This window comes from Mangifera indica, chromosome 9, assembly GCF_011075055.1.
Source record: "Mangifera indica cultivar Alphonso chromosome 9, CATAS_Mindica_2.1, whole genome shotgun sequence".
NCBI classification, from domain to species: domain Eukaryota; kingdom Viridiplantae; phylum Streptophyta; class Magnoliopsida; order Sapindales; family Anacardiaceae; genus Mangifera; species Mangifera indica.
In genome coordinates, this window is record NC_058145.1 from 16,908,557 (window position 1) to 16,935,791 (window position 27,235).

General features: G+C 34.0%; 5 protein-coding genes and 1 long non-coding RNA gene across 6 annotated transcripts; 1 reads left to right on the top strand and 5 right to left on the bottom strand.

The window, feature by feature from the left end:
* Positions 1-2,857: 2,857 nt before the first annotated feature.
* On the bottom strand, positions 2,858-8,458 carry LOC123225273 (proline-rich receptor-like protein kinase PERK8). The gene is made up of 9 exons (XM_044649197.1): positions 8,213-8,458; positions 6,897-8,108; positions 5,761-6,171; positions 5,383-5,469; positions 4,978-5,048; positions 4,612-4,694; positions 4,104-4,251; positions 3,547-3,708; positions 2,858-3,460 (listed from the first exon to the last, which is right to left on the bottom strand). The coding sequence occupies exons 2-9, from the start codon at positions 7,861-7,863 to the stop codon at positions 3,230-3,232; spliced, it is 2,160 nt and encodes a 719-aa protein (XP_044505132.1). The 5' UTR covers positions 7,864-8,108; positions 8,213-8,458; the 3' UTR covers positions 2,858-3,229.
* Positions 8,459-10,668: 2,210 nt separating this feature from the next.
* Positions 10,669-13,742, top strand: LOC123224864 (kinesin-like protein KIF15). The gene is made up of 6 exons (XM_044648605.1): positions 10,669-11,031; positions 11,686-11,808; positions 12,039-12,227; positions 12,327-12,408; positions 13,135-13,199; positions 13,271-13,742. The coding sequence occupies exons 1-6, from the start codon at positions 10,744-10,746 to the stop codon at positions 13,565-13,567; spliced, it is 1,044 nt and encodes a 347-aa protein (XP_044504540.1). The 5' UTR covers positions 10,669-10,743; the 3' UTR covers positions 13,568-13,742.
* Positions 13,743-13,842: 100 nt separating this feature from the next.
* Positions 13,843-15,436, bottom strand: LOC123224863 (protein trichome birefringence-like 19). Its single transcript, XM_044648604.1, has 2 exons — positions 14,877-15,436; positions 13,843-14,776 (listed from the first exon to the last, which is right to left on the bottom strand). Exons 1-2 carry the CDS (start codon positions 15,336-15,338, stop codon positions 13,979-13,981), a joined length of 1,260 nt encoding a protein of 419 aa, XP_044504539.1. The 5' UTR covers positions 15,339-15,436; the 3' UTR covers positions 13,843-13,978.
* A 1,522-nt stretch (positions 15,437-16,958) lies between these two features.
* Positions 16,959-18,464, bottom strand: LOC123225912 (protein trichome birefringence-like 19). The gene is made up of 2 exons (XM_044650272.1): positions 17,873-18,464; positions 16,959-17,775 (listed from the first exon to the last, which is right to left on the bottom strand). The coding sequence occupies exons 1-2, from the start codon at positions 18,326-18,328 to the stop codon at positions 17,011-17,013; spliced, it is 1,221 nt and encodes a 406-aa protein (XP_044506207.1). The 5' UTR covers positions 18,329-18,464; the 3' UTR covers positions 16,959-17,010.
* Positions 18,465-18,492: 28 nt separating this feature from the next.
* On the bottom strand, positions 18,493-21,418 carry LOC123225910 (protein trichome birefringence-like 19). Its single transcript, XM_044650269.1, has 2 exons — positions 20,799-21,418; positions 18,493-19,422 (listed from the first exon to the last, which is right to left on the bottom strand). The coding sequence occupies exons 1-2, from the start codon at positions 21,372-21,374 to the stop codon at positions 18,598-18,600; spliced, it is 1,401 nt and encodes a 466-aa protein (XP_044506204.1). The 5' UTR covers positions 21,375-21,418; the 3' UTR covers positions 18,493-18,597.
* Positions 21,419-23,458: 2,040 nt separating this feature from the next.
* On the bottom strand, positions 23,459-27,042 carry LOC123225913. Its single transcript, XR_006504220.1, has 3 exons — positions 26,707-27,042; positions 26,515-26,618; positions 23,459-23,658 (listed from the first exon to the last, which is right to left on the bottom strand). It is a non-coding gene; the product is annotated as an uncharacterized LOC123225913 (long non-coding RNA).
* Positions 27,043-27,235: the final 193 nt, after the last annotated feature.

Consider the following 27,235-nt stretch of genomic DNA (forward strand, 5'->3'; position numbering starts at 1 on the left):
TTTTTTCTAATTTTACCGGCCTAAAAGTAAAAACTGCCTTCGGATCTTAACTTGGGTTGGGTAACATTTAATAAATATATTTTCAATTTTAATAAATAAAAATGAGCTATTAGCAATTTAGCATTGCAGTTGCTTGTCTAAATATTTCATTTCTTGGAAGCCATAATTGATATGGCCAGTAGAGTCGGGCTGTGTTTTTTAATTTGGATTTGATAGTGTTATGTGTATAAATAATATATATAAATAATGTATATAATTTTATGTAAAATAATAATATATTATTATACGATTAAATAATATTAAATTAGAGATAAAATAATATTTAATTATATAATAATATATTATTATTTATATACAAAATTATATATAATATTTGTAAGTATAATTTTATTAAACTTGTTAAATCAAAGTTAAAAGTTATTTAATCATTAAATCAAATTAATTTGGGTTAACGTGTTAAGCCTTAGTTTAATTGCTCGATTAAACCAGATTTATCTTCATATGAACATTGTCATTTTCCGTCAACATTGTTCAAATGCGTTTTAGAACTTTAATCATGTTAAATTTGTGTCACATTATCTCTAGTATTTGACCAAAAATTAGTAGTAATATTATTATTTATTTTGACACCAAATATCGCATCAACACACCTCGGAGCAACTCAAGTATGATGGAGCTCAAACAATCAATTTAAAATTCAAATAGAAGTTGAGTCATCGTTCTTTAACTCAAGCTCATCTGTCGAAAGTAACATGGGATGGGATAAATTTTCAACCTTTTCAATTTTGCAGTCTTTGCAAGATCGATACACTCTCCTCGTCAAATAGCCAAGCTATTCACATGGATGCACTGAGTGCAGTTACTGTGGGAATCAGATCCTCTCACTGCAATCTACTAGATTTCACAAAAGGCTAGCTAAAGTATTTGATTATCTTATTATTAAGCTTTAAAGAAAGCTTTCTCTGAGAATCGATGCTGCTCCAATGAGGAATTTTCCATGCTTTGTATTCCTCAAGTAATAGCATATAAGACTTGAAAACATAGGAATCATCTTTATATGAATGGTGCAAAACAACACCATATTATGTAACCAATGCTGTATAATCATAAGACATCTAAGAATTTCCACCAAGGATGAGTTTGGCTCAAATCTAGAATAGCCAACTCGAGATCGTGCTCGTCTTGTTTGAATTGTTGAAGAAGCAAACTCCACTGTTTTTACGAGGAGTTGGCATAAGTTTGCAGCCCAGAAATGGGGTTTCATTGTTTGCAGGATGAGTGTTGAGGAGTTAGATATAACAATTTGGCAAGTCTTGAATTCCTAAGCTTGCTACTTATATCATCTGTTTGAGCTTGTGATAACAAACCAAGCATCTTTAACTCAGTTTCAAGTTTAATGGCTTCATCCAAGCTTTGCATAATTCTGTCAAAGCAGTGATATCGTCCACAGGCTCCATAATCCTTGGCTTCATATATTTTGCACATGTGCCTCCTCTACCTTCTTCACATCTGAAGTTGCTAGCACCCCTTTTTGCAACCTCACCTGCAACCCAACTGCATTAACCTTTTAAATTAACACATGAATTGCGGAATGTTGCTCAGTTTTTAGATTAAGATTATGATTGGATTTAGAATGGTGTCACCGACTAATATGATAATAAGTACTAGTGATCTATGGAAGAGGCTCGGATTTGTCTGTTACCCCCTCAGAGGTTTCAATGTGAGCATTTGGGAGTGATGAAGCCATAAGAAGTCCAGATGGCTTAACAGTCAAGAGTTTCACCTTCATTTCTCTTGACTTGTTCCAAGAAACCTTTCTGCTTCTTTCTTCCCCAATGCAAGCCGAAGCTGTGATATTCCATGACAAATATATAATTCAAAGTTTGAATATAATCCTAATTAAATGTTTCAAACTTTGTTTTCTCTACAGAATTCCTTATTGCTATAACAATGCTCATCGATAACAATGTCTATGTTGTTGCCATTACAGATTGAAGCAAGAAGAGATGTGGCGAATATGCATCTCTTCACACATGCTGTTCTGCCACAAGCTTCAACGACAATCCTTGTTGCTTCAGTTTCAAGAAATGCCATCTTTCCTGCAAATGATTATGTGGGGTGCAGGATCCAATGCCAATGAGTGTTAAATGGTTTTAGAGACTTGGAATGCAATGGAACTGAACAGTAAACTTACTGAATAGCCAGAGACTCCATGTGGGTCAGTAAAGGAGGAGGTGTGCAAAACAGCACGGCAGCCTCTAAAATCTTCCCCCATCTTTGCTACCACAACCCTCTCTAGTTGGTTCATCTCTTCTTCTCTGAAAAGCCTCTTCTTCTCTGCTACTCAAACCTGCATAGCTAGTTAAACCTTTTACATTGTTACAATTCTTCTGGCCTTCACTCAAAGCTGCAAAATGCAACTCCAGTAGTTTGGACTTAGCCAAAACTTATTCCATCACCATCTCAGTCATTCTCCACACACACTGTACATGGGCTCATATTATTAGGGAGAGTGTGATGCAGAACAGTAGAATTTTGGTAGATGAAGAACGTTAGATGGAAATTAATGCACAAAGGTGGCAAGTATAATCTCTTACAGTCTAGGTGCCACATAGCAGTCATCAGTCTTTGTCAAGTTTCCATCTCTATACCAAGTTTAAAATGTCAAGATGGCCTCATATTATCCTCCGCAGAACAAATATTTCTACTTGTCATGAAAACTTTATCCATTTGGGATTGTCTAGAATGTTTTACGAATTGCTTAATTCATTATGGTCCCAAAATTTAGAATCATTTAATGAGACTTGGCTGAGAAAAGTTACTGAAGATCAGTTATCCCTAAAACTGGATACATGTGTGAAAGAAGAGTTCAGAGAATTTTAAAAAATAATAAAACATGTATATTTATACCAAATTAACAAATACAGATATGAATTGAAGCTGTATGATGCTATATAATAAGGAATTAAAAAAAAAGGCACAGTCCTGCAACTTGATTGTATTAGGTTAGAAGAAAAATGCATAAATGAGATTGTACAAGAAATGAGTAGGGAGGCTGGTGTCAAGATCTCAATCTGGGGCCTGAAATCGCATTCCAAAATGGACAAAAATCAATACCATATTTCTGTAACAAGCTGTTTCTGATTTCTGATCATGTGTTGGAACTTTGAAACTGGGATCAACAGGGTACCATTAAACTTGTTTCCGTTGCTCCATATTCTTGATGCATTTAAGGTATAAAGGTACTCCGGTTCATGAAGTCTCCAGATTCTCGACTTCCCCAGCTACTCTGTGATTGGTTGTAGAAGTCTGAACTGTAGTCTTGACTGCCAAATGCCAACCTTTGAAACATTCTGATTTGTGCAGAATCTTGTGCCGAATTGTAAATTTCACTTTGGCCAGGTTTCATTCCATTACTAAGATCTGATAACTCATCTAATGAGTCTAAAGCCCTCACTACCTGAGGCGAAGAATATAAAATACGTATAATTAAGCCTGATATGGTTAAGAAGAGACAACTTTCTGTTGTAATTTAAACTTGATTACCTGACTCATTTTTGGTCTTCTTCCACCTGAATGGCGCACGCAAGCAGCAGCTGCCTCAATCATCCGAAACATTTCACTTGCAACATAGTTCTTTTCCAGCATCGGATCCACCAATTCTTCAAAATCTTCGAGTTCAAGTGCTTTAGCAAGCAATGGTCGGGCCTGCAGCACACATGAATTAAGTTAAACAGTGGTGTATGAAAACTAGCTCTCAATTCTTTTAACAAAAAAATAATAATAATACTAAATGAAGACTGTAAGGCATGATGCCCTTGAGAAGTATTCAGAGTCCAGAAACAATATCTTTTTTTTTTTTACATTAAATCTAAAAAATATAAGAAATAGCAATAGTTAAATGTTTACTTATAGCAATGAATAAAAAATGATTACATACAAGGAAATTTCTTCCATGTGTTTGTTTGATCATTCACTTAATTAGTGTCATTATATAGTTCTCTACCCTAGTTACTTTAAAAATAATTCTGTTACGAAACAAAGAAAATAAGATATTATTTCCATCAATCAATCCTCTTATATCCTGCATTCGTACAACTTACCCATTCAACCAGGCTCTCATCACCCAATGGCTGAGAGGCATCAACAGGCTTGCGACCTGTAATTAGCTCCAAAAGCACAACCCCAAATGAATAAACATCAGACTTTTCAGTCAGCTTGCCACTTGTTGCATATTCAGGAGCCATGTATCTGGAAATCACAGCTTCAATATCAAAAAAATACAAACAAGGCATATGAACACGTATGCATTGAGAATTTATAATATACAGCCTTGAAAATAAAACATGTATCACTCTAAGCCTAATTGATGTGAAAAGCCCTTTTTAAGGTCTGTTAAATGCTTCTAATAAAACCACGCTGTTAAAAGACATTTGTAAATAAAAACCACTAAAAGTCGACTTTTACTAATTTACCCATATAAATACTAATCAGTATCTTATTTTGCTCACATGATGCAGATTAAAACAGAATCACAATTCCACATAAGCATGAACTTTGGTTAATTCTTTAAGAGACATCAAGAATCATCCATCAGATAAAATCACCCACCCAAAGGTTCCCATTACACGTGTAGACACATGTGTATTTGAATCCAGTTCCAATGCTATCTTTGCAAGCCCAAAATCTGCAACCTGATATAGAAAAGGAAGTATTTAGAAACATGAATTCTGAGCTACAAAGTTACATTGGTAAAATTATAAATCTGCTCCACTAGCCAAGTGCATTTAACAGGACCTGTTAGTCGTCTTATGAGTCTAATACTGCCAAACTAAACTTTATTTAACAAATATCGTTGACATTCCATCAACTCTCAAGGCTCAGTAAAAAAACTGATGCTTAGGAGCAATAATCCCAATCCAGTTCAAAGCAGATTGTTTATCTACAAGAAAAAATAAGGCTCCAGAAACTTAATACCTTAGCTTCAAAATTGTTATCAAGAAGAATGTTTGACGACTTAATGTCCCTGTGAATAATGCGAGGATGACCTGGTACAAATGGAAACATCTCAGAAAGCAACAGAAATAAAAGCAGATGAGTTTTAGCCAAGAAGAAATCAAGAAAAACACAAAGGTTATGAACTCAAGTATATAATGTTCCTTGATAAAGTTGTGTTTTATAAACATTTTTGACAATGCTAACAATAAAAAAAGGTTTCCATAATAAATCATAGCCTTATTCCAATAATTAAAGATGCTTTTGCTGCTTATACTGATCTTGATAGCAGTGTCTCTGATTTACAATTAAAAGTCCATAGGAAAAATTAAAAAATGTGATTAAAGGAAAAATATATTGAAAGTATGAGTAAGTGAAAAAAATTACAGTCTTCGTGTAGATAAGCTATCCCACGAGCTGAACCAGCAGCAACCTTGACTCGGGTTGCCCAATCCATCACTGATCTGCCTTCAGCTGCAAAATTCCACAGCAGATCAGAAAAGTTGACAGATTATTTTCAGATGGGTGCTATTTTTGGAAAAATTCTGAAGTGATGCATGGATTCTAACACCTGTCTACTAAAAAATTTATTGGCATATGACAATTAAAAAAGGATGAACTAATCTAGGAAGAAATGATTTTCTGGTATCAAATGGTTCCAGATGTTACTTTGACCCTGAACTGTATTTTTAAGTTTTATACATGAATTTGCATGCTTAGGGAGGAAAATATCCTCAAAAAAGTAAAATCAGAAGTATGTCTTACCATGAAGATGGTAGTAAAGAGTATTGTTCGGGACATACTCATAGACAAGCAATCTATGATGCTCAGATATACAGTAACCCACTAGTGAAACCAGATGACGATGATGTACTCGGCTAATGATCTCAACTTCTGCTTTAAATTCACGCTCACCCTGTCCACCACCTATCTTTAACTGTTTCACAGCTACTTCTCTTCCATCAGTTAGTACACCTTTGTAGACACAACCAAATCCACCTTCACCCAAAACATTATGTACTGCAAGCCCGTTTGTGGCCTGAACTAATTCTTCATAAGTAAAGCATGATTTTGAATTGTTTACTCCACTTGACTCAGGTGATGAATATAGGAAACCACTATGCGAACCAAATCCTCCTAGGAGAGTTGGAGAATATGGCTTCAGAAATGCTGCATCTGTAAAGCACATGCAACTTAACTAATTTACTTCAATGGTCACATTTCACTAAAATAGTTAAAGCTAGCTAAATAACAACTTCAAAAGAATGGATCCAGTCATCCATATATAACAGTAGCAATTAAGCATGTCATTCCATGAAAAAGAAACAATCATACTTCAAATCCAAAAACAGAAACTGGAGGTAAAATGTGGAAAACTTATGCCCCCCTGGCCTTCACTTCGTTATCTAGGGAGAGAAAAAAAGATCTTGCAATAAATATGACTTGCCATTCAATGGAGTTGACCCAATTTATAACATTGAAAAATTCAATTGAATATATCACACATGCTGCAACCATTAAACATCCATGTTCAAACACAATTTCGAGAATGAACAAAACAATGATGGCATCAAATGGCATGCTGTCAACTCTCTTTAGACAGTGAAAAATATATTGTAAAAATTTTCCGAATGCAGTTCCAGTAGAAGGAAAGGTTAACACAGTCCAACAGTAAACAAATTTTTATTTCTTTCTTCAAACCATAGTCATAGCAAATCAGTATTAAGATCAACATTTTGTACAAATCCCTCACTTTTAAAGGCTGTATAAAAAGTGCAGACAGTATTTAGTGATACAGCTAATCAGTATCAAAATGAAATTGCTTCAAGATTAAAAATTTAGAGTACAAATAACCACAAGGCCATACTGCAAAAATGCTTGAGCAATGATCAAAACATAACCTGAATCCTGAGAGGATGCAAAAGGAGAAGGCATAGTGTAACCAATATGTGATCCTGCTCTCTTTCTCTTCTGTCTCCGTGCAAACCACAGAGCCATAACAAGAAGACTTAGTACCAAAAACCCCACTGCAATGCCTATCGCCGCAGCACCTCTAGTGCCTAAAGCCCCTGCACTCCTGGATGAGGTATTCACTGTAACAGCAGGGAGATTAGTTGATTTTGCTGTTGGTTTCTCTGTTGGAATAGATGGTAAAGGTGAAGTAGTAGGACTTCCAGTTGTAGATGAATTACTTGGAGAAGCAGGCGGATAAGAGGATGAAGGAACTGAAGGAGCTGGTGGTGACAATGTAGGTGGAGGGGGTGATCTTGTAACTGGTGGAGGAGCAGATTGAGATGCAGGCGGGGGACTTGAAACAACAGGTGGTACAGGAACACTTTTAGGTGGGTTTGACACAGGTGGAGGCGGAGAGTTGGAGGAAGGTGGCGATGGATCATTAGCTGGAGGAGGCGGGGAAGGTGCAATAATATGAGGAGGTGTAGGGGTTGGAGGTGGAGAGGTTGGAGGTGATGGGGTGGCCTGTGGAGGAGTAGAAACAACCACCGGTGGTGGAGGGGATGGATTTTCAGGGGGAGGTGAAGCAACAGCTGGAGGTGATGGTTGGGGTGCGGCGGGTGGCGATGGAGGTGCAGTTGTTGGTGGTGATGAAGTTGGAGGAGGACTTGCTGATGGTGGCGGGGATGTGGGTGGTGATGGGGGAGGGGCAGCAGGGACAGCTGGAGGAGGAGATTGAGGGGGTGGTGCTGAAGGGGTAGAAGGAGTTGCAGGCGTCGAAGGGGACGGAGAGTCGGTGGTCTTGTCAGGTTGTGATGTTGTAGGTGGTGGTGAAGTGGTTGTAGTTGAATTTGATGGCTGTGCTAGTGGAGAATTGTCAGGCGACCCCAGTGCTATCAAAGACACATAACTCATTTTTTCCTTCTCCAAATTAATGTTCAGAGAAAATGTAAAGTGCAACTACACATCCATATTCTCAGGAAAAGATCCAATATCATCTCAAAACTATGCAACTATAGATAAATCTACAGCAAATTTCACAGTAAAAGCCAAATTCTCCAAGCCTCTACAATCAACAGCCTCTAAAAACACTGCTTCAAAAAGTCACTCCAAGCTAATCTACCAACTCTTGAACAGAGAATATCAACCTTCAAAGAAACCTATTCCAAAAAAAAAGCAGAAACCAGTTCAAAATACCCTTTTGTAGACAAAAATACAAATCAAAAAACAATTTACAGCAAGAAACAGATCAAAGAGTCCTAACCTGGTCTGGTCTTCAACAACCACCACCAAGACAAAAACTTGACCTCAAAGGGAAAATGCAGCACAACCCACAAACTGAAAACCAAAAAGAGATTAGCAATGCAATTGTCTTACAGGTTGGAAATAGTTTTTGAAACAGGGCAATCCAAAATTTTTCTTTTTCGTTAGAAGGAAGGAAAAAAAGGTATTTTCTTTCGTGGAAAACGGAAAATATGGAGAGAAACGTGGGTGCCACTTGGGTCGAGTCGAGGGTATCCATCACATGTACAGCAAGCAATCAGTTTACTAATCATTCACAACCTGTTCAGAGAATCACAAGTTAACTACCATTACCAACTAAGTTGTCTCGTTTTCTTTCTCTTTCATAGAAAAATGAGAATATTTATCGTTCCTCTGTCTTTCATGATCAAACAAAGAATTTAGAGTTTCAAAATCACAGTTATTAATTATCATTTCTCAAGGAAGAAGTTGGAAAATTCTTCCCAAACCTTAGTCATACACAACACAATGAAGACAAAATTATTTTAAATTATATCAAAAATCATATCATATAGAAATTATATAATACCATATGATTTATATTATTAATACTCATTTTTACAATTTTTTTTAAGTGATAAAGTAATTGAAAGAATATGTGAAATTTTAAAATTTGAATCAATGTTTTAAATATTTTAGATATTTTTAAAATAATAATATGATAATTATTTTTTATTTTATTATTTTTTAAAATTATATTATATTGTATGACATACAATATACAATATAAAAAATTATGTTTCGATATATTATACAATACACAATTTAAATATCATGTACAAGAGTAATCTGAAAGAAACTGTTTATTATATAAATAATGACTAAACTTATTACTTATATAAAGATTGATTTAAAATACAAGTAAAAATAATAAAATTATATGTATTTTTTAAAATAGATATACATAATATTATTTTTATTAGAAAATTAAAATACAAGAACATGGGAGTGTCACGGTGAGGGAGGCAATACTTGAGCCTCGTGCGCATGCCTAAATTTATAGGTTATAATTGGCATGGCAATGCCCAGAGGCCACATCTTATTATAATAATAATAATAAGTCAATTATAAATAAATAAATTATAATTAATTTTTGTTTATAAAATCAAGGCCGCATTTGGGATTCATATTCCAATAATAGTCAGCGCTGAATAATGACAACTTTGACCTTTAATTTATTTATCATACCATAATGTATATAAAGATGCAAATACTAGACTATATAATAAAATAATATAACATATAAAAATGTGGATCTGGGTTCCCTTATATTCTAACTGCCATCTCGCTTCTTTGCTTGAATAACAATGGCAAACCAATAAAAATTTGTTGGAATAATTAGTGATTTATAATAATAATAATAATAATAATTAGTATTATTATTATTATTGTTATGGTTTTGGTGAATGTTGTTTTCAACTTTCATGGGAAACTTTTCTGTTTTTTCTAGTTTGTTGAGCTAATGATTTGAATATGGGTTAGTTTGCTTGTCATTTTTGTATTCTTTTTTTTATACCAAAGATGTTAGTTCATGAGTCATGTTGCTTTAACGTTTGATTGGCATGAGATACTTCGAATCATCGAGAAATTTAGTGTACTAATGTAAAGAAACCGAGAGTTTTCATTTGCGATAGTAAATATTGATTATTTAAATAATTTAAACAAAAAAAGAAAAGATTATAAAGTTTTAGAGTCAATTGAATGCTTAATAAAGTATATCTCCTTTAATTTTCATACTTTAAAGTATTTATATAAGTAAAGTATAGCGTTACATATATAAATATTTTGATAAAATGCCAAAGTGAGAGCTATTATACTTTGATTGTAATTGTTGAAACTTTATACGGATTGAACTCTCTGTTTTTTATTTGTAGTTTTTGGATGAGGTTTTACTTTATCTAAATTTTCTTCTCGACATACAAGTTGATGTAGCATGTGTTTGTTAGTAGTTAATCATCTTCACGAATGTCATATTTGCAAGTTTTATATTTTGTTTTAGGAAAGAAAAATTATAAATAACTTATAATTAATTTGATAGAAAATTCATAAACATTTGTGCATTGTTGTTGTTCTTTGTTATCTTAGTGAGTTCTAAATTCATTTTTACCCTAATGAGATAGGGAAATTAAAAATAAATTTACATTTTTAATAATTAAATATTAAATTTAAATTATATTTAATTGAAATTAAATTTAATCATAATCGAACATGCCCATCTTTACATAGGAGATACTGGGTTTCGGGTTTCGGACATAACAATTACGGAATTTTACAAAACCCAAATTCGGACAAATCCGGACTGGGCTTAGGCTTGGATATCGGTTGGAGCAGGCTGATCCGGTTCCTAAAACTTGATTGTGTAACTTTGAGTAAGTATGAATGAAAATGAAATACGGGATGATTGAGTAAACCGGTCTCAATTTCCGGTTCATCTGGTAATTTCACTGCAAAATTTAACTTCAGATCAAGCAGAGAGAAAGCAGAGGGAGAGATATGGCGGGATTACTGGCCTGGGCGGCAGATGTCGTGGGAGCCCACAAAGACGATGAACACCAAGACGCCAATGATTCAATCCCTATTCTCTTCACACCAGAACAGCAAAACTACGTTCAACAACTTGACCGAAAGGCCGCCTCTCTCAGCCGTTCGATTCAAGATCTGCGCCTCAGATTGCCTCCCCCTGATATCGCCCAACGCCTCCCTCACATTCACGCTCATTCCCTTGCCTCCAATGCTGCTCTTGCCCTCCAGCTCAACTCTCACTCTGCTACTCGTGAACAGGTTTTTTATCTTTTAAAATTTTTGTTTGTTAAAGTATTTTATTTTGTTATCTGGGATTCTGGATATTTCGTTTTGGTTGCAGTATCTTTCATAAAGTTTGTGCGGTTTGTCATGTGGGATTTTGATTTTGATTCTGAAGATTTTGTGTTGGTGAAATATGTGTTCTTTTCAGAATACTGTTTTCTGAATTATATCAAAAAAGGGGACCAAAGGCACCCAGAAATGGTGGTTTTTGTTTTTTGATTGATCTTGTGAATGAATTTTTTGCGCATTATTTAACGTGTTAAATGGTAATGCTGATCCCTTAGATGTAGCATTGTTAGATGCGCATACTTGACTTACTCAATTGTGCTTATGAGCAAGCATAACTTTATGTGAATCAAGCTTGAGTTTAGTTTGAGTTCAATGAAATATAATGTAATGCTAAGATTAAATAATCTAAGCCTGACTCAGCTTGGGCAGTTAATAGCTTTCGTGATCTTTATTATGTGTAAAACACATACCATCTTGCCAGGGAAGAAAGAAAAGTTACCGTATTAAGACAGTGTTTCTCTGATAGTATTAGTTCTGTTTTTGAAGGATTAGGTATTCATATAGATGCTCTGGCTTATGAGTGAATTCTTCCTCACAATTTGTTATGGAACTTTTGACCAGGCCCAATTGAGAGAGGTTATGTTGCAGGAAGAAAATGCTGCATATGAAAAGGCCATATCAAGTTGCGAAAGTAAAATACAAGAGAAAATTCAGGAAGCAAATTCACTTCAAAGAAAGTTAAAGGTCTGGAGTAACTTTTCAAAGCTTACTTTCAAATGACGCTGTCTTAAATTTCATTGTTCTATGGGCTTATCCTATTAGTGTTCTACCAATTTAACTCTTAGAATGAGAAACCTATTTGGGTAATTTTCCTATATTCTGAAATGATTTTGCTTACATTGCTGATAGTGTGGGTAAAAGTAAAAGTCAAAACCAAATTAATTCATTATTTATTTTTTTATTTATGTTAATAGGAGATGGATGAAATTGAAAAAAAATTGGTGGCTGAGCTGGAAAGCAAGCAAAACACATTGCTAGCCAGCAACCAGAGACAGCTTGTTGAATCTGCTGAGGAATCCAAAAAAGCAGATGAATCTGGAGAAGATAGAGAAGTTCAAAAGTCTTCATTTATGAAGAAATTAGAAGACAAGAAAAAGGAATTGGTCAGTTTCATCTTTAATTTATATTTCTTATTTTTTTCCCTTATTATTATGGGTGCTTGTTGCTGCTTTTGATGCTGAAAAAATATTTGATGCTTATAGAGTTCAATGGAAGAGGTAGTTCAGGAATTGGAGAAAAAGTGGGTTCAAGTTCAGCATGATGCACTGAAGCAGCCGTCCCCAGGTATATTCTATTATTGATTTGTTGTGGAGCCCTTAATATCAAATTTCCATAATTTAGCTATTTGCTGAGATTCTAATTCATTATATGGTAATTCATCAGTATTTCCTGCTTTTCATTGATTACTAGTATTACTATTAGATTTGGTAAGAGCTTATTCCATTTATTGATCAATATGGGTGTTCATGTCAGGGATTAGCTGTATGTGTATCAGTCACACTCTGCTTGCATCACTATTGCTTTTATCTGCAAACTTGGTTTTGTAATTGCTGAATATGGATGCTGGGTAAATGTAGTTCTGGGAAAAATTTTAGTTTTTATAACTACAGCAGGATATCAAGGCCTTTAAAATTTTGTGCTTGCAAATATTTGTAGAATCGTTTTTCTGTCCCAAAAAAAAAAGAAATCGTTCATATAGTCACTTGTCAACCCACATGTTATTAGTATACTAATACTATCTTACTGCAGTATTTTGTTCACCATCTCTTAAAAATTGATACACTCGGAAATTTTTCCTCAGGTCATAAGCCTTTTGGGGCCTTTGCTTAGTTGCCATGATGCTTAACATTTTTCTTTTTGCTTCATAAAGCTATAGATATGGTCTATTTTTAATTTCTTGTATACTGCAAAATTGTATAGACATTTTACTTGTAATGGCTGTAAATTTTTGCCACACGTTTGCAGCAGTAATAACTTGTATATTTGATTTTAAACAAATACTATTTGCAGCTCAGAGAGAAAAGATGTTAGACAAACAGCTTCACAGCCTCATTGCGCAACTAGCAGTGAAACAGGTCAGTTAAATTTCTATTAATTATTGTTAATTCAAGAAGAAATTATTAAATAATATCGTTTGTATTGGTAGGCACAAGCAGAAGGTTTGGTTGGTGAAATCCATTTGAAAGAAATGGAACTAGAAAGATTGAATGGTTTGTGGAGAAGAACCGAAAGCAGCAATTCAGAAGCGAGAAACCGGTTTGGAAAGAGCAATTCTGGGAAAGGATCTTCTTCAGCAGATTTTATCGGTGATGCTTATAACAAACTTCCTTATTACACTGGCGGCCTGAGTGAGAGCCAGCAGAAGCTCATGCTACTCAGGTCGGCTTTTGTGCTCTACATTTTAGTTTTGCACATTGCTGTCTTCATCAAGATTTCATTCTAAAGAAAATCCCTAGTAATACATACTAAATAGATCTTAACAATAATCAATTAGTGAAAAAGTGATGTAAATTTTTTTGATTGTACTATACTCTAAATTCTTTCAAAAAGTTCTGTACATTAATGTAATTCCTAGAAGCATTGAAAAATAAGTCACCCTCTTCCTATGTTCTCTTTCACTCTCTTTGAGCTCGCAGCAATTCTAAAGTTTCTTTCTGAAATTTCAGTACTGATTCTAATTTATCTGATGTGTTTTACATTATTCCATTATCAGCACATTGATGTTGAAATGAAACAAATTTTGATCATTACAAAAAGTAAAAGGAGATGTTTTCACAGGTAAAAAATCCAACAAGGGTTTCAAATATATAAATAGAAAAAAATATATTAATCAAATTTACATGAAGAATTTTCATTAAATCTTCCCCTCAAATGGCCCCTGACCTTCAGTCTTCATCATATAAAGCAAAAACTCATTCCATGCGTCAACGGGGCCTGGCAAACACCAATGAACACAATCATTTACTGCCACATTCTTATGTGGTGATTGTCCATACCGGTTTGGATGCCCATCTGGCCTCAGCAACATAATTTCAGTAGTATCAAGCAATCGAAATTTTAAGCCCCTCTTTATCCCTTCTTTCTCTGCAGCCCTTAGTTCCTCCACTTGTGTCAAGTAGAACTCCATTACAAACCCTTCTAACTTCATTTCTTGGCTTGTAAACGGCCTTGTTCGTGCACAATTTCCTCCCTTATTCCAATCACCATTTTCAAAGTGCGACGGAGAAAATGTCCTTAGAAATGTTATACCCTTGTAGTTCTTTAGGCTCTGAAGAGTTCGAAAGGCAGTTCGAAAGGCCATTCTGTATCCATAGTATTTTGAAATGGCTGTCATGTTCTCTATATAGCATTTATGGCACCCAATAACTTGATTATTTTCTTTGTATATCAAAGGCCGGAAGAACCATTGTCCAGCTGAAACAATCACATAGTCGAAATTTTCAACTTCACTCACCCATGACTCATCAGCTTTGTCCAAGTAGAGGTCCATGAGGCTGTCGAAGGTATGGCCATTAGGATCTGCATCTTTGGATTCAACCAGGAATGGAGACCAGATCGTTGCTACAGTGAACCTGTAATCTGCATAGAAATATCGTTTAAAATAATCTGTGTTTGTTGAGTACTTGTGGGAGATATCCTCTGGATATGCCACCTGAAAAATGCATGAAATATTATTAGGCTGTGATGAATATGCCACCTGAAATCATTCAAAGCAATTTATTTATGGTATAATGAGTAATGGAAGTTCTTACACTGGATAACAGGCACAACAATGACTGCATTTGGTTCCTCCCCACAGAATCTCCAACAAATGCCATTGACTTCCCTCGAACAAGCTTGAAGAACTGAGCTGGATTGAATACAGGTAGCTCACATTCATCTGGTTTCCACCTCCAGTTCATGTACTCCTTATCAGGTCTGCCAAGCTTCATACAGTTGTGCTGGTCAATCATCAGATGGCAAGTATCATTGGAATAGTTAGGCCCTTCAGGATGAGGAACCCACTTTCCGCTAAAAATATCACATTTCTTCTCCACTGAAATGCCTCTCACATGACTAGTTTTGAAGTAAGGAGATATCAAGGGTGACTGGCTATTCTTTTTGAGAAGATGGATAATCACGAATAGAATCAAGGTAAGTGCCAGTAAGGAAACTTTTCTCTGAGTGTTGTAAGGTGTGATCCTTCCACTGAGCTCAGTGACACAAGTCTTCATGGTGCAGTGTCAAGTAAGAAACTTTGTATTCGGGGTTGAATTTATATGGATGCGGTTTGATCTGTTTTCTTGAACATGAACTCTGGATTAGAAAATTTAACTTTGAGGTAAATATTCTTGGGTTAAACCACAGACCACCATTATGAAACATTTTAACTTAAAGTGAGGCATCACTATACATGATTAAAATGTAATACAGTTCCTTATAATCACCATATCCTAAAAAGGGTTACTTGAATTCAAGAAGTATAAATTTGAAAGGTGAATTTTCAAAGAGATTAGTGGTGGTAGCAGAGGAAAGACCTAATATTGTAACCCACCAATGATCTCATATAAGGTGAAACGATTAAGTATGTACAAACCTTTTTTAATACACTTAAATAGATACAACAGTTATATCTTTGTTTGTTTATTAGTATAATTAAATAGAGCTAACATAACTCATGGACTGGAATGATTTACTATATTGTGGGTATAACTTTTTGTGAAAATGCGATCAACAAATACACATGTCAAGTATTTGTCAGTTAGAGTTTTTATATAAAAATTTTATTAAAATGTATGTAAAACAAGCGAGAGTGTGTGCTACAAGATAGAGTGAACTAAGAATAAAAATTTAGATAGAGAGAATAAATTTTTTTCCATCTTATAATCTCATTCATTCATAGCGAAAATTTTTACCTATCATCTATCCTTAGTTTTTCTCATATTAGGTTTTTCATGTAATATACTTGTGTTCTTATATTAAGTATTTGTGTATTTGTACTACTTTTTTTTCTTTAGGTTTGGTAAGACTTATGATGTTAATTTTATTATCCAACTTAGTTGTAACCAGACTAATCACCCTTCCGTGTTGAAAAACTGTGCTATAATATTTAATTTCAAGTTTCTTAAAAGGCTGCTTGGAAAAATTAGTTCCCATGCTTTTTTTCCTAGTTGAATACGTCAACTAGGTTGATTTAGTCTTGCAGAGTTAAGGACAGTTTCTAGAGAAGCTGGGGCCTTTATTTTTGCCCTTGTCAACCATTTCTAGCTGGTAGCTACTACAAGTTTGATGAATTATACAATAAGTCACTTCATGGTTGTTCGCATTAAGCTGTCTGGAGTTGAACGTATATAATTCTGTGCTAACTGACAATGGAGTGGCTTATCAGCAAAGCTATTGATGATTGAAAATCCTGCACTCCAGTTGGCTTGTCCTTTTGTTAATTCTGTACCTTCCACTGAGTTTCTTCAAGTAATGTGTGACAGCCAAGCAGAGAATTTTCTTTTAGATAAATTAATAAAATTGTGGATCTGCGAATATTTCGCCTCAGATTGTGCTAAAATGAATGTTCTTATCACCAATAAAGAGCTTTGCCCATATCTGATGCAGCGTCGCTTTAGAGAGCACCATGATGATATTCCTTCTTTTCCTTGTCTTTTAATACAGCCAATCACCAATGGATAAAAAAATTATCTGATAATTCCTTTTTGCTTTTCGAAAACATGTGTTGCAGAATTGCAGTCTGTATTTATGAGTCAGAAGTACTTAGGTTATTCCACTGACAGAATTTTAAGTAAAGGGTGTTTTCAGATATGTTGTTTACATTTAGCAGCATGTCAAATGGTTTCTGCATAAAAAACAAAGAACTTCAGCTGATAATCATTACAGAAAATATGCGTATATATGTCAACTATCATACATTCTTAACATCTGAAGCAAGAACTGATTCCATGTGTCAACAGGACCAGGCATGCACCAGTGAACACAATCAGCAATGGTGACATTTTCATGAGGCCAATGTCCATAATGGTTGGGGTGTCCATCTGGCCTCATAAGCATGGCTGCAGTTGCATCTAGCAACCTGAATTTCACTCCTTTCTTCTTCCCTTCCCTTTCAGCTATTCTCAGTTCATCTATTTGAGTCAGATACATCTCCAAATCTCCTCCATCTAGTCCCATCACTTTCTTCAAAAAGGGCTTCGTCCTGTTACAATTCCCTCCTTTATTCCACTGTCCATTCTCAAAATGAGCTGGGGACAATGTGTTCAAAACTATCAGGCCCTTAAACCTTTCAAGGCTCATCAAAGTACTAAATGTAGTTCGGAATACTCTTCTGTATCCGTAAAACATCGACAGCTTTTTGATGTTGTCACTTCCACATTCATGGCAGCCAATAACCTGATCATTTTCATAGAAAATCTGTGGTCCATAGAACCATCTTCCAGCTGAAACAATCACGTAGTCAAATGTTTCAATCTCAGTTGCCCAACTGCCATCAGCTTCATCCAAGTAAACCTTCATTAGGCGATTGTATTTCGGGCCATTGGGGTCTGCATCTATCGTTTTAACCAGATGAGGAGCCCAGAAGGATGCCATAGTGAAGTTGTAGTCCCTATACAGCCAGCTTGTGATCTTATTTGTTTTGTGAGAAACAAATTCAGGATTGCTCACCTGGAAACAACCAATGCAGCAGAATAAAGTTTGAGAAATGAAGACAAATATGTAAACAAAATCATTGAAAATATTTCTAGTATCATTGAATTCTTACACTTGACAAGAGACAGAACAGTGACTCCATTTGGTTTCTTCCCAGTGAGTCTCCAACAAATGCCAGAGACTTCCCCCTCACAATCTCCAGAAAACCCCTTGCATGAAAGAGAGGAAGCTCACAATTATCAGGCTTCCATCTCCATTTCAGAAACTCCCTGTCTGGTCTCCCAAACTTCATACAATTTTGCTGGTCATGCATTTCATGACAAGTTTCATTACTGTAGTAAGGATCTTGATGAGAAGGAATCCATTTCCCTCTAAACATGTTGCATTTTCTTCCTTCCTTGATGCTGTCAACATAAGAATTGAAGTTCAGCCACGGTGTGGAGGAACTGCTGAAGAAGAACAGATGGATTACAGGGGGGAGAGTTATGATGAGACTCAGCAGGAGAACTTTGATCGTGGTGGAATTTGACAGCTTTCTTCCAGGATAAAACTCAAAGACATGAACCATAATTTCAGTGGCAATCTTGAAGATTGCAGCAGCCTTGCGGCTGATAAAAAAACTTCAGCTTCCTAGGGAAGAATATTTTTGTTTGATTTTTTCAACTGGGGGCCCTGGAATTGAATTAATAATCTAATATTTCTTAATTTTTAACCATTAGAACTTCATTCTCATAAGGCAATATCTCAACTTGCATTCTTTAAGTCAAATTTTAGGCACAATTACACAACTCTAAAGCACAATAACATACAGCTGAACAAATAATAAAAGACTCTCATCTATCTAAACTTCATTTTTCTATCTTCTGCAGGGTAAAGCTTCTCCTCATACGATTTAATCCCTTCCATCTTCAACATCTCCAACAAGAAATCGTTCCACGTGTCTATTGGTCCCGGCAGGCACCAGTGCACACAGTCATTGTACAATGTTACATTTTCATTAGGCCAGTGCCCATATCTACTAGGATGACCATCAGGCCTCAATAATGTAGCCTGAGTGGTGTCAAGCAGTCTAAATTTTTTCCCATTTTTTCTCCCTTCTCTCTCAGCAATCTTGAATTCTTCCAATTGGATCATGTAGAGCTCCAGGTTTGTATCCTCCAATGTTGTCTCATTACTCCGGAATGGCCTGGTTCTCAGACAATTCCCCCCTTGATTCCAGAGTCCATTCTCAAAATGTGATGGTGCAAAAGTCCTGAGATATGTTATTCCCTTGTAATTTTTCAGGCTATTGATGGCCTTAAAGGCCGTCCTGAAGGCTTTCCGGTAGCCGTAATACATTGGCAGATCTGTGACATTTTCCTGGAGGCAGTAGCGGCAGCCCACAATTTGGGTGTTTTCATAGAAGACCATTGAACGGAAGAACCAGTGCCCGGCGGAGAGAATGACATAGTCAAAATGTTCGATTTGGGTTGTCCATTCTTCATCGTATTCGTCCAGGTAGAGGTTGAAGACGCCTGTGTTAGTCGGTCCATTGGCGTCTGCTTGCTTCGACCTCACCAGATGGGGTGTCCAAAAGGTAGCTAGCGTGAAGTTGTGGGATTTGTACAACCAACGTTTGAAATTTTCATTGGATGTGTATGAAACATCTTCAGGATATGCAATCTGAAACATTGCAATACAAAGACAAAACATTCAATACTTGACCCAAAAAAAAAAAAAAAACCTTCCAACTCAAATTCTTAACATTTTTAGGATACTCCAGAGAGCCTTTCATCCGTGAATTCGAAAACAAACAAACTTATTATTAATTAAATGATTAAGTGTTTTTGTATTAAAGATAAATAAATAATATAATTTTATTTATACAATCATACGTTAATTTGTTTATATTAATTAGTACTAAACATGACTCATTCGAGTTTAAAAGCACTGCAAAAAACCTATAATTATAGTTCCTTAAAATGAATTTGAAATTTTCAAAGGGGCATGTGCCCCTACTCCATTTTGGTAGGTGGGTTTGAAAAATTATTGAGTTAAATAATAAGACCAAATCACGGCAGGTGGAGTCTCCACCTACATAAGCTTAGGAGCCAGCTTGAACAACTCAACATAATGAGAATAGAAACTCGGAAACTATAAACAAATCATGCTTAGTTTTATTAGGCATATTGGTTGGAATGTCAAATGAAAGTGTGACGTAATCCAAATCCATCAGTCTTAATATATATAAACAAAGGGAGACAAGCTCTCAATAATTTAGTTTTGTATTTGTTTATTATTTTAGACAACAAATCGGTTGATCACATGGTATATAGGTTCTGTGGTTCCATGTCAGCACGCCGGTTAAGTTAATCTTACTTGATGATGTAATTACGACCCAGTATGAATCACTTTACTCAATTTTGAGTTAATCTAATATGATGATTATAATAAGTTTTAACTATGACTCAAACCAAATTTATCATCAATTTTCAATCATGTTAGTAGGTGGATTTGAGATTTAAAACACTTATTCATTGTGACAGTCTTAGACCATGTAAAAAGATTTAAAGATATGAATCATATCTAGCCCTGATGATTCTTAGTCGATGTTAGGGATTGAATTCAAGTTAAATTAAATATGAATAACAGCTAACTTAAGCTCAAATCAAATTTAAAACAATCAGCTCTAGCTCAAACTCTCTCGAGTTGATGAACAAAATACTATAAAAAAATCGCTAGATAAAAGGGAAAAAAAAGGAAAAAATCGTCACTTAGATAAACTTTGATACCAATATCAATTGCGAGCTGAACTTGAATTTAATAAGCTAAAATTGTTTTAACTCCTAAAGTTAATTTGGTTTGAATCTACACCAGGGCGATGAGTTGACGGCAAATATGAAAAACAAAATTTTATAATTTTTGGTGTAGAATTTATAATTTTTAAGTTAGATTATGATGGCAAATCCTTTACGTTGACGACTACTACTAAGAATATTTCCATGCAATACTAAAGAATTATATGAAAGCTGAAGGTAGGTGGAGGCTTACGTACGTACCCTAGAAATGAGGCAAATCAATGACTGCATTTGATTTCTAGCTACCGAGTCTCCAACAAAAGCCACAGATTTTCCTCTCATAATTTCCAGAAACTGACCAGGATTAAACACAGGAAGATCACAGCCGTCCGGCTTCCATTTCCATTGCATGAACTCCCTATCTGGCCGTCCATATTTCATGCAGTTCTGGTGTTCATGAATCGCCCAACACGTCGTGTTTGTGTAGTACGGCGCTTCAGGATTCGGCACCCATTCTCCGGAAAATATATCACAAGATTTTTTAGAATTTAGATAGTCTTTAATTTGATCATGTATTGACCAGTTCTGGTTGGTATCGGGATGATGATCGATGTTGTCATGATCATTCTCGTTCGATGGAGAAAGGCTATCGAAGGAGGAAGAAGAAGAAGAAGAAGAAGATTTAGATGAAAAGGAAAAGTTTCTGGGTTGAGGGCAATTGAGAGAAATGATGGAAAGAAGAATTAGGGTAAAGGTTGTGAGAATAACTATTTTCGGAGTTCTTTGGATTGTTTGGTTCTTGGGAAAATGAAGCTCCATGGATTTATGAAGCTTCATGGAGAGACAAGAAAATTAAGAGGGGGAGGGAGAGGGAACATGTAAGCATGCAATAAGGGAAAATATAAAGGAACGATGGCGATATTTAAACAGCAAAATTTGGATGATGATTAATTAATTAATTTATAATTTTAGTTAATTATTGTATATAAAAAATTGATTTGGTTGGCAGTTGTCACGGTCTTACAGGTTTGACACATAAAACTGTTCCGAATGGTACCTGAGCACACCTATTTTTGACAGTTCGCTTTGCGCACGCCCATGGTAGGTCAAGATAATTAAATTCATTGTATTTTAGAAACTTATTCCTATTCATAAATAGATGATTTCTCAAGTTATTATCTTTTAACTATAAAAGTCTTATTTATTTATCTATAAAATATTAAAGTTAATAAAATCTTAACCCCTTAAAATTTTATCTCATTCTCTTTTCTAAATTTTGAAAATTAATAATTTCTCCATAAACTAAGTTTCAAAAAATAACTTTTTTTCTTAGAATTTAGTTTTCAATTTCTAGCAATATCTCTGATGTCATCACTGACAACCTTTCCCTTTTCCTCCAACAATATCTCTCTCATCATCTCTCTTTCCTTCAGCTAACTATTCAAACCAAGAATACGAGAAATCATATCTTCGTCTGAAAAGACAATTATCTTTCCAAAAAAAGACGAATCGTCTAAAAAGAAAAAGATGACTTGTCTTCTTCTGGGAAAACGAGATTTCCAGATGACTAGTTTTCTTTTAGAAGGATGATCGTTGATCTTGTCTTTATTTGAAAAGATGGTTTATTTTTCCAAATAAGCGATGCACGATTGTTAAAGAGAGAGGAGACATTGAGATAGACCATCGGAGGAAGAGGAACCATTGGGAGGGAGAAATTGTTGGAGATGACACCAAAAAATTATAGATATAACAACTCATAAGTAAGTAAATGAGATTTTTAAAGTTGAAAAGTGATAATTTAAGAAAACAACATTCTTCAGTGTGAATAAGTCCTTCGACCTTTTTTAGATTATGAAACTCCAACACACGAAACATGGGCAGTCAATTCTAAATTCTAATACATGAAGTAAATAAGAAGAAAATAATAAGAGAATGACATAATATTAAAATATAAAAGGTTAGACGAGGTTGGTGGATTTATATTGAATGGATCTTCATAACCTCAACTAATTAATTAATTAATTAATTAATGATAATCAAATATATGGTGATCTACTACAACTAAAATGATTATTGAAATTGTCAACTTAATGGGGTCCGAAGTGAATGAGAGATGTGATGATTATTGATACAAGTAATTGTTGCATAGTAGTGATTAAAATTTTGTCAAAGGTTACCTGAATTCAAAAAGTTTAAATTGCAAAAGGTAAATCAAGAATATCCATGGTAATAAAAGAAAGACTTATTTTTAATTCACTTAGTAAATATAACGGTTGCTCGTAGGGTTGGACTCAAATCAAGTTTATTCGAGTTTGAGCTTAAATTTGATTCGAATGAGTTCAAAACGAGTCAACCCTATACGAGTTCGGTCGAGCTCAAGTTACCCATTAAATTTTTTAATTAAAATTTTTGATACAAAATGATATCGTTTTGATCAATATATATTAAAACGGCGTTATTTTAATAACGAAAAACGAGTTAAATTGAATTCGAACAGAATTCGAGTTTAGCTTTCATGAGTTTGAACTTGAACTCAGCTATATATAAACTAAACCGAACTCAAACTCAGTTCAATTTGAATTCAACCTTAGTTGCTCTTATGGTTGAACATAGTGAATATAACAATATAAAATATGGTTTATTGCATAAAGACAATCAAACAAATACACATGTCAAGTATCTATCAAATCTCTTTCTTAATCTTCCGAACAAAAACAATAAGAAAATTACGTAAAGCATACTCTCCTTGATGTTGCCTCACGATTACAAGTAGCTTTTATATTTCACGTTAATTCGAATAATTCTTGGGAGTGAAAGTGATATGTGGACATCCAAAGCCTCAAAGAGATGGCTGCTCATGTTCATATTCATTGAACTTGACTATCCTTTTTTTTTTTTTATTAGTTCAACACGCTGCATAATGATCTATTAAATAAATAATATTATCAAATAAATTTCAATTTCAATTGTCAAAATAAAGTTTAGCCCATATTCCATCCACTCCTAAAACATTCAGAAATAATCTTCGCGAAGGAATATTAATAAGGGGTGATGATTGGGAGGTGGCATCAAAATCAGAGCCATAAATCCACTTTACAGTTCATAATGCTATAGGATTCTCCTGCCCATTAAAAATGTCATTAAATTAAGCAGTAATCACACATTGATATCTTTTCTTTCCAACTCATTTTAACTTTAACTTTCACTTTCTTTCTAATCAACTTTCTATCTAATTAGAAAGATGTAAGACAAATGCTTCAGCCTTTCCTATCAAATTAAGTGAATCTACAAAAGTGTTTATTTGCTCATAACCTTTTTCTTTTCTATTGGGTTCTTGCTAATTCTTTATATCATTAATACAAATAAAGCACTGCAATCCAAATTTTCTTCGTTCAAGCTTAATGAGAGCAAGTTGTAAGGTCGAATTCAATACAAAAATGATTTATCCGAGTTTAACTAAAAAAATATGATTTTAATTTTTCAAAGATTTATTAATTTCATACTCAAGTCAAATAATAAGTTCCTGAGTTTATCAAATTAAATAACAATACGTTTGAACTCAATTTAATAATAATTGAATCTAGTTAAGAGTATTCACAAACAATTCAACTAGTTTACACACAAGTGCTATTTAAAAATTGTGTAACGAACGAGACAGACTTGAACTTTTTAACTAGACAAGTCAAAGAAATTAATTCAATTAGATAAAAAAATAAATATTGCATGGAATTGATCTTCTATCATTGTCGAATTTTAATTTTGATTAAAATGAATATCGGATTAACACCCAGCTAAAATACATTTGTCTCTTCTATTTATATTAATCTGTCTCTATAATAAGTTGGTATTACATGACAATCATACTTAATTAATATATATAAACTCTAATTAGCTAAAAAATAGGTTGGCTTTTCATTATCATAACTACCATTATTATTTTAAAATACAATCTGTCAATAATGGCCATGTCATCTTTTGAGAATTATGGTGACTATAATGTGTCTTATTATATAAAATTCATATAATATAAACTTTATTTCTCATTTATTTTAAATTTAATTTTGGTCATTAAATCAATCATATTTACATATTCATCCCTGAGGTCCAATGACCTCAAATGGGCTGACCCAGTGAGCAATCGGCCCACAAATGGGCTCCACGAACAAGAGGTACAATCCCATATTCTTCCCTCACGTCCAATAAACTCAAATTTAGGCTTTGGGTTTGATTTAAGTGTTTAGTATAATATATTATAATAAAATTTATTTTTTGATTTGTCTGAGCCGTAGTTACGAGTCTAGATGACTATGGTCCTTTGAGGGTTTACCACAAGAGTTTCTCCAAATTAACCAAAAAAAAAACCTCAAATTTATGTTAAGATCTGGATAATCCAACTTAGGAAAGTAAGAAACACCACAAATTTATGAGAGAGACATCAACATTCTATAACATTTATGACATTATTTGTAATTTGTGAATATATTTTACAAAAATATCTTACATTTTAAGTAATATTCTAAATTTTGTATCTTAATAATGTCCCATTCTTCATAAAACAAAACACTGTTTGATACAAAGCATTCTGAGATGTCATTTTAGATGTATATTAATACTCTTCTCTATAATCTGATGAAATATGCATGAACATAGGCTATAAAATTATAACATATTACCTTATAAGTGTGATTAGTTTGGATATTTCTTATTAACAAAAATAAAATATTACTTTAAAAATTACAAAATATAAATTATTATCATGTATAATGAAATTTGTATTTATAAATAATTAAATATTATTTCAATTCATAAAAGATTATTGAATATAAATAAATATTGTAAGTATTTTATAAAATATTCTTCGTATTAATAATATATTAGAATTTTTTTACCATTAAATTAAATTATTTTTATAAGTTAACATTTTATTACTGAAACATTTTTTAAAAATATATTTTTCATGTTATTATTTTAATCTTTTGATGATTTCATATGATGATATACTATTTAAAATTTAGGATTTAGAGTTTTATCTTGTTATTGGTATTTTAAATTCAAGATGCATTTAGTTTTATAGAAAAAAAAAAATTATTACTTTCCCTAATGGTTTTCATTTTAATCGTTATTTGTAATCTTTCACTTGTTTTCCCCTCTTCCTCTTATAAATAATTTTCTGTAAAAACTCTCACAATTTTCTCTTAGAGTCTGGTTAATTTTGTCAAAATCCCATTACTACAACTCTCAAACTTCCTTTAGGTAAACCCTAAACTTGATTTTCTTTCTTTTTTTTTTTTTTTTTTTTTTTTTTTTCGGGTTGAGAAAAGTTGTGCTAACTATTATGGAGGGTGGTTGTTGGATGTTTAACAGGAGGCATGGTGATGATGGGTTTAGAGAGGTTTCTGGTGAGTTTGAAGTCCAAAATAAGGTCTTTGAAGATGAGGAAGAAACCTTATGACATGATTGAGAAGACTGAAAGCATGAGAGTTGAAATTAGGAGCCGAAAGGCAAGGAAGCTTATGGAAGACATTCTCGAAACTGCTGATTCTCCCAAGATCAAAACTTATGCTTTCTAACTCCCCACATCAAATTAATGATCACTAAGGATCTATGAACTCACCTTCTTCTTCTTCTTTTATTATGCATAGTTTACCCAACATTGTTGTTCTCTCAGATGTTCCTCTCCAGAATTGCCATATCACAAACATATGGTCTCTATCCTTCAATAGTTTATTGGCAGTTTCTTATAAAATTCTTTGGCTAAGGTCCAAATTTGACTCGCATCTTCCCATTTAATTACTAAATTCTTTAAAAAAAAAAAAAAACACAATTACTGTTCTTGATATATCAGCCTAACACATTTCATTAAATTTCTTAGATCTCCATTTTCCCAGAGAACAACGAATTGCATTCAAAGCCCCAACTCTTCAGAATAAGCATCAAAATTATCTCAATTCAACTGAAATTCAAACAAAAATCTTACCATTACAGCGTATAAGGAGCTTCAGGGACAACCCGACGATGATTTACTATTGTCGTTTAAAACTTCACAAGATCGAATTTCTTTCCGTCAGATTTCCAACACATCTAATCATCAAACAGTGATCATAGTCAAAACTCCAACACCAAACTTAAAGGCACGCAAATTTTTACTCAACTCAGAACCAAATCGTACCAGATGTGTGGTTGATCTCGACATCGCACCAACGTAACTAGCACCAGCGTCTTCTGAGATCAGCTTGGTGAGTTTGAGTTGTAATTAAATCCAATTCAAAATCAAAATGAATTGATTGTTAACCCGCGTGATTGGTGTGATGAGCGAGTGAAAGAGATATATTGGTTGAGATGAGAGGAGAGCGAATCGGGAAGGGAGTTCCATTGGAGAACAAAATGCCTGGAATTTGAAAATTTTGAATTCATTTTGGGCGGAAAATTAGGGACACCGAACTTATATCATGCCAAATCCGCGGAATTGAGTTCAAATCGAATTAAACATTTAAATTTTATCTCAACTGACATCAACTGAGTTTGAGAGTTAATTTTAAAATCAAATTGAACACAAACAAAAGAAATTTTAACTTACCCATCTCCAAGTGGCCGTTATTCAAATTTGGCTTCCATTGAATTCAATCCTAATTTACCCACACAGTTTATTTTCATTAACATATTTTTACCGAGTTGCCATTAATACGAAAAAAGAAAAT

Coding starts and splice junctions, on each gene's coding strand:
- LOC123225910 (XM_044650269.1), bottom strand. CDS start 21,374: ATGAAGCTTCATAAATCCATGGAGCTTCATTTTCCCAAGAACCAAACA. Junction 19,423..20,798: donor TGATTTGCCTCATTTCTAGG/GTACGTACGTAA, acceptor GCAATGTTTCAG/ATTGCATATCCTGAAGATGT.
- LOC123224863 (XM_044648604.1), bottom strand. CDS start 15,338: ATGAAGACTTGTGTCACTGAGCTCAGTGGAAGGATCACACCTTACAAC. Junction 14,777..14,876: donor TGTTGTGCCTGTTATCCAGT/GTAAGAACTTCC, acceptor TGCATTTTTCAG/GTGGCATATCCAGAGGATAT.
- LOC123225912 (XM_044650272.1), bottom strand. CDS start 18,328: ATGGTTCATGTCTTTGAGTTTTATCCTGGAAGAAAGCTGTCAAATTCC. Junction 17,776..17,872: donor TGTTCTGTCTCTTGTCAAGT/GTAAGAATTCAA, acceptor GGTTGTTTCCAG/GTGAGCAATCCTGAATTTGT.
- LOC123224864 (XM_044648605.1), top strand. CDS start 10,744: ATGGCGGGATTACTGGCCTGGGCGGCAGATGTCGTGGGAGCCCACAAA. Junction 11,809..12,038: donor CACTTCAAAGAAAGTTAAAG/GTCTGGAGTAAC, acceptor TTATGTTAATAG/GAGATGGATGAAATTGAAAA. Junction 12,409..13,134: donor ACTGAAGCAGCCGTCCCCAG/GTATATTCTATT, acceptor TACTATTTGCAG/CTCAGAGAGAAAAGATGTTA.
- LOC123225273 (XM_044649197.1), bottom strand. CDS start 7,863: ATGAGTTATGTGTCTTTGATAGCACTGGGGTCGCCTGACAATTCTCCA. Junction 3,709..4,103: donor ATGAGAGCCTGGTTGAATGG/GTAAGTTGTACG, acceptor TGTGTGCTGCAG/GCCCGACCATTGCTTGCTAA. Junction 3,461..3,546: donor GAAGACCAAAAATGAGTCAG/GTAATCAAGTTT, acceptor TCTTCGCCTCAG/GTAGTGAGGGCTTTAGACTC.